Genomic DNA, 6,000 nt, shown 5'->3' with positions numbered 1-6,000 from the left:
ATCAATGGCCCTCCCTCAGAGGCCTGTCTGAGATCAGTGGTCTCTCGCACATGCTAGCAAGGCTGGAGGCTTCGTTAATGGCGGCTGTGTTACCTTTTATTCCTTCTTTCACCCATATTTATGGAGCACTTATGTGTGCCAGGCACTGCACTAGGCACCAAGGAGACAGCCTTGACCATCAGGCAAAATATCCTGCCCCTCTGAGCTCCCTTTTCTACTATTATTGTTGTTGCCACGTTTATTATTATATTACAGAAGCATAAACTGGAATTTCAGTGCAGACACATCCTTAGCCCTAGCCAGCAGGTCCTAACCTGGGAGAGAGGGTCCAGAGTTGCAGCCCACAGCTTAGCCTCTCAGGACTCGAGTTTTCCATGATGAAATGGGCATGAGAGTGTTTTCTCTCTGCCCGGCACCAGGAAGGTAGGGCTGGAGGGTTGGTGGCTCAATGAGCCTTCTCTGATGGGTTGTTTTTTTTTAAATAAATACATGTATTTATTTACTTTTGGCTGCGTTGGGTCTTCGTTGCTGCACACAGGCTTTCTCTAGCTGTGGCGAGCGGGGACTACTCTTCATCGCCGTGCACGGGCTTCTCATTGCGGTGGCTTCTCTTGTTGCCGAGCACGGGCTCTAGGCACGTGGGCTCCAATAGTTGTGGCACACGGGCTCAAGAGCTGTGGCACGCAGGCTCAGTAGTTGTGGCTCGCAGGCTCTAGAGCGCAGGCTCAGTAGTTGTGGTACACGAGCTTAGCTGCTCTGAGGCATGTGGGATCTTCCGGGACCAGGGATCGAACCTGTGTCCTCTCCCCTGGCAGGTGGATTCTTAACCACTGTGCCGCCAGCGAAGTCCCTCTAATGTTATTATGTTTATTATTGTTAACTGTTCCTATCATTATTAGCTCAGAGGAGAGGGACGGTACCCCTGGGAATACTCAGGGATTGCAGGGGTGTCAGAGGCCCTAGAAGGAGGGTGCCGGCCAGCATGGCCCCAGGGCCAGGGTCTGTGCCAGGTGTGGGTGGTGGGTGTGGAAAGGGGTGACGGTGAGTCACCAGGGCCAGCCACGCCCTGCTTCTACTTAAGGTCCCAGCAGCCGTACCCACCACCACCACTGCCTGTCCGCCGTTCCAGCCATGGCACTGTCATATGTGAGTGCTCCGGGGGGGGCGAGGTGTTGGACCCAAGGCTGCACCGGAATGGGGTAGAGGCTGGGGCTTGGCTGAAGTCTCCTGTTTCAAGGAGAAAGTGGGTGTTCGGGCGTGCTATGACGTTCTGGGCTGTTCTTTCTGGTTGCCCCAATCCATCCCATGCTCCCATCTCCCCCTTGGTGTTTCCCCCTTACTCTCTACCTCTCTGAATAGCTTCCTGCTGATTCTTTGTGTTCCTCTCCCCAACCCTTTCCCTACGCCTGGCTCTCTTTCCTTTGCCTCTGTGCCCTTTCTGCTCTCTGACTCTGCTGGTCTGGGTCCCGCTCATGTTCTCCCCGGCGCTGACCCATCTGTCTCTCTCCTCTGCCTCCATGATCCACTTTGGCCCCCGCACTCCTGCTGCTGTAGAGCGTGCCCTTCGAGACTTCGGTGCCCGAGGGCTTCGAAATCGGCACCGTGCTGAAAATTCGTGGTGTCGTCCCCTCACAGGCTAACAGGTGAGACCTCCAAGCCTCAGCGGTAAGGGGTGGCAGGTCTCCAGGCTCAGCTGACCCCACTTCTTACAGCCCAGAGAACGAAGCCCCAGGCCAACTTTGCCCACGAGGATCTTGGCATCCCCGAGCTATTTCCCACCTTCCGGAATCTGAGGTCTTTACTCATTTGTCCCAGGACAGTGTCCCTGGGGTCCCTACATCCTTCAAAGAATCTGGGGGTTCCAGGACAATCCAAGGTCCTTACTTATAGTAAGACTTCCAGTCTGAGTCTGAAGCAACTGTGGAAACACAGCCTGTGAGTCAGAGGTGCCCTGGGCACCTGGGAGGCCTCAGCAATCACACCTATGACTTCCTGGGTCGGGAGCTTCAGGATTTCTGGGAATCTACGGTGCTGGGATTACTGGGGTCCTGGTGTTGTCCCCAGCCCTCTGGGAACTGGGGGCTCAGGAGCACTCTGGTTGGAAACAGGAGAACACTCGGGAACCAGGGGCACCCTGGTCTTCAGGACCAGGACTCCTCGGCAACTCCCAGACTCTGGAAATGAGGGGGACCCGGGCCATAGCACAGTGAGCCTCGCCTAGGCGGATGTGTGTCCAGGTCCCCAGTTGGTTTCTGGATGTCCTGGAATCTGGGCTCCTCGGCCTCCAGTCCACCAACCCTCCTTCACTGGCGTGTGGCTCTCAGGTCCCTGGAAACTTGGATGTGCTCTGGCAATCGGTAAGTCCTCTCTCCGACGCCCCCTCCCATCCGCCACCTACCAGGTTCTACATAAACCTGCTGTCCTGTGACAAGCCGGACAGTGATATCGTCCTGCACTTCAACCCCCGGCTGGATCAATCCATTGTGGTCATGAACACCAAGGAGTGCGGCACCTGGGGCTCAGAGGAGCGCGTCTTTCCGAATGTCTTCCAGAGAGGGCATTCCTTCGAACTGCTCCTCATCGCCATGAATGAACGCTTCAAGGTGCGTCTCTGCCACACGGGTGGCCGCCAACACCCAGGTCTCTTCCCTTGGCAAGGCCAGGAAGGCCCTTGGCGGAGGTGGGGGGCCAAGGCACGGCCAAGGCTGGGCAGGGCGTCCCCAGTCCCTCACCTCCCCTGGCGCAAGCGCACTAGAGGGCAGGCGTATGGCGGTGGCAAGGACGCGAGAGCAAGAGCCCAAAGGGTGGGTGTCCAGCGGGGAGGCGTGGACATCCCGGACCCTGTTCCCTGTCCACTGGCTTCTGACGTAGCGGCTCTGGGGCAGGGGAATGGATGCGTTGGGAGCCAGGACCCCAAATAAGTGCCAGCAGGGAGTGGTCGCCGTAGACCCTCCAGCACCCAGGCCGTCCTCCACTTTCAGTCTGTGCGTCAGAGTGAGGCGGTGGACGTGGAGACCACATCCACCGCCAAAGCTTAAAAAGCTCTCCCGTGCCAACAATGAACTCCTTGAATCCTCACGGCAAGGGCTTCGAGTCAAGTGTAGCCCTTTTCCTTAATGCGGGGTTGCGTGGGCGACGAGGTCACGCAGCGTGGGTACGAGTCGGGAATGAGCCCGCAGTCGCCTCGGCAGCCATAAACCCTGTCTCCTCGCCCCTGCAGATTGTGGTCGGGGACTCGGAATCCTACGAGTTCATCTACCGGCTCCCACCAAAGCGCTCTTGCTTGTTGAAGGTGGACGGGGACGTGAGTCTGGACTTGTTGAAGATCTTCTGAGCCTTCCCACGAGGGCGGGTGGGGACGGGGCGCAGGGGTCTGGGGTGGCAAATAAAGTCTTAGCCTGTCGTCCGTACGCCTCCTGTGTGTCTGTGTCTCCTTCATAGAGACGAGAATAGCAGGCTCAGGGAGGTGAAGACACTGACTAAGGGTCACACAGCGATTGCGTGGCCGGGGCGGGTCCGGGCCTGGATCTCCGAGGGCACTTTGTGTCCCTGGAGGCCTGAGGAGGGTCACGATCTGGCGGGGGTGGGGCCTTGGCTTGCCCTCCTGCAGCACTTTGCAAAGCAGCCAGGTGGAAATGCGGTGGGGGGCGACCTTAGGGAATTTGCAGGCGCCCAAGCCATCCCTTGGCGCCCGCTCCGTGGGTGTAACGGACCCCCCAATCGGTCCGTCTGCAAACAGGTCCCTTGGAGACCCCGGGTGCGTGAATCTCAAGCTCCCTGCGCCGGTGTCCCTCTTCTTGCCTCTCGCCGGTTTCGCCCACCTACTGGCGCCTGCAGACGGGTGGCGCGGGGAGGGGCTTGGAAGCAGATCCGGGCCTCGCCTGCCTCCCATCTGTTCGCGAGTCAGGACAGGCCTCTGACGGCCGTGCCCCGGGGCCGACGCGCCCTGAAGCTGCAGCCTCCCCGAGAGAAGACAGGGAACGCGAACGGCCGGGCTCCTGTGTCCCGGCCGCCGTCGAGCGTGTTCACACAGTTCGTCCATCTGGGCTCGCCCGACGGCCCTGAGACCCCGGCCCTCCCCGAGTTTCTAGAGGGTAGGGGGAGTTGGGTATATACAGACGCCCAGTCACCCCCGACCACCAGGTGGGGATTTTCGGGTTTCTGGGGGTCGCTGGGTCGCCCTTGACTCGCTGTGGTTGGCGGAGGAGCCGGGACCAAGCGAGCGCCCCCAGCCTCGCACCCTCAGCGAGGCGCTTGCAGCGGCCGTGGCGGCTGCGGATGGAGCCCGGGGTGGGGGTGGGGGTGGGGGCAGCGTGCCAGCAGCTCACAGTGGGTTCGGGCCCGGGTCTCGGAAAGTCCGGATCCGCACCCCTGGCGGATGTACCACAGGCTTCCGGCCCGGACTCTGGCCAAAGTGTGACAGACAGATCTCCCTCCTTCCCTTGGGCCGCTGCAGAAGTTGCGGTTTAAAAACGGAGGCTCAGGGCTTCCCTGGTGACGCAGTGGTTGAGAGTCCGCCTGCCGATGCAGGGGACACGGGCTCTTGCCCCGGTCCGGGAGGATCCCACGTGCCGCGGAGCAGCTGGGCCCGTGAGCCATGGCTGCTGAGCCTGCGCGTCCGGAGCCTGTGCTCCGCAACGGGAGAGGCCACAACAGTGAGAGGCCCGCGTACCGCAAATAAACAAAAACAAAAAAAACACGGAGGCTCAGCAAGGTGGGGCTGCTTGCTTCGGGACCTGAATGAGCTTTTTCTGGACCCGTTTTTCTGCCCCTTGAGACCCTTCGGCTGAAACCACTTCACCCCCATGCCCGGCCCTTGAGAGTGTATCTCTGGGTGGGTCGTGGAATGAAAGACACCGTCTCCCACTGCAGGACCCGGGAAAGTCTGAATTCCCCTGGTCCCAGGGCTCATTATGTTTATGATTATTTTTATTTGCCTGTTAAAGGATTTTTTAATACATAATATCACTTTTAATATATATACAATTTTTAATATATATAATTTTAAAAATATATATTAATTTAAAGATATACCTAAGGTACAAATTTCAAAGTATGCAGTGGAAAATACAGTTGTTGGCACAACTGGTAAAGGTGGTTGGGGTCTCGGAATAGATGGTAGTTGTCATCCATCTGTTAATTTCCTGATTTTCACTGTTGCCTTACAGTGGACATGCAAGAGAATGTTCTTGTTTGTAGACATACACAATAAAATAATTGAAGGTGATCAGGAAGCATGTTGGCAACTTATTCTCAAATGAGTGCAGGGAAAAAAATGTTTGTACTCTACTTACAACTTTCTGTGTTAGTCATTTCAAAATAAAAAAACTATAAATGTATAAAATATGTATATGAAAGTCCTCCTTTATAAGAGCAAACTTCTGTTACCCGTGTCTTTATCTCTTGTGTATCTTTCCAAAACTCTCTGCACTTCTAAACACATGTATATGCAATTTTTTCCCTCCTTGCATAAAATTGAGCATCTTTCACCTACTTACCTCTTTTTTGTCACTTAGCAATATATGTGCATAGTTTGATGTGTATATTTGATGTATTGACCCTTTTATCATGAAGAAACATCTTTTGTCTCTAGTAAAATTTATTTTAACATCTATTGTGTCAGATACTAATTTTGTCCTTCTACTCTCTTATGGTTACTGATTGCATGGTACTTCTTTTCTCATCCTTTAACCTTCAACTTATTTATGTCTTAGATCTAAAGTGTGTCTTTTGTAGATAGCATATACTTGGGTCTTGTTTTCTTGTCCAGGCTGAAAATGTATTATTCTCTGTAGCTTCGTAACAAATTATCCCAGTAACATCATAAAATAACACATACTTATTGTCTTACAGTTGCTGAAGTTAGGAACCTCAGAGTGACTTAACTAGGTTGTGGTGCCGAGTTTTCATGCAGTTACAATCAAACTATAAGTGAAGTTGCTAGCACCTGAAAGAAGTTTTGGCAAACTATGGCTGTTGGTTAAACCCACCCATTACCTG

At 54.8% G+C, this 6,000-nt stretch overlaps 1 protein-coding gene across 1 annotated transcript; it reads left to right on the top strand.

Moving 5' to 3' along the window:
- Nucleotides 1–1,131: 1,131 nt before the first annotated feature.
- On the top strand, nt 1,132–3,336 carry LOC131745344 (galectin-7-like). Its single transcript, XM_059045685.2, has 4 exons — nt 1,132–1,146; nt 1,555–1,643; nt 2,402–2,603; nt 3,221–3,336. The coding sequence occupies exons 1-4, from the start codon at nt 1,132–1,134 to the stop codon at nt 3,332–3,334; spliced, it is 420 nt and encodes a 139-aa protein (XP_058901668.1). The 3' UTR covers nt 3,335–3,336.
- The last annotated feature ends 2,664 nt before the right edge of the window (nt 3,337–6,000 follow it).

Source organism: Kogia breviceps, chromosome 18, assembly GCF_026419965.1.
Source record: "Kogia breviceps isolate mKogBre1 chromosome 18, mKogBre1 haplotype 1, whole genome shotgun sequence".
NCBI classification, from domain to species: Eukaryota; Metazoa; Chordata; class Mammalia; order Artiodactyla; family Physeteridae; genus Kogia; species Kogia breviceps.
Note: the sequence above shows the minus strand (reverse complement) of the source record. Positions and strands in the feature narration are given on the sequence as shown.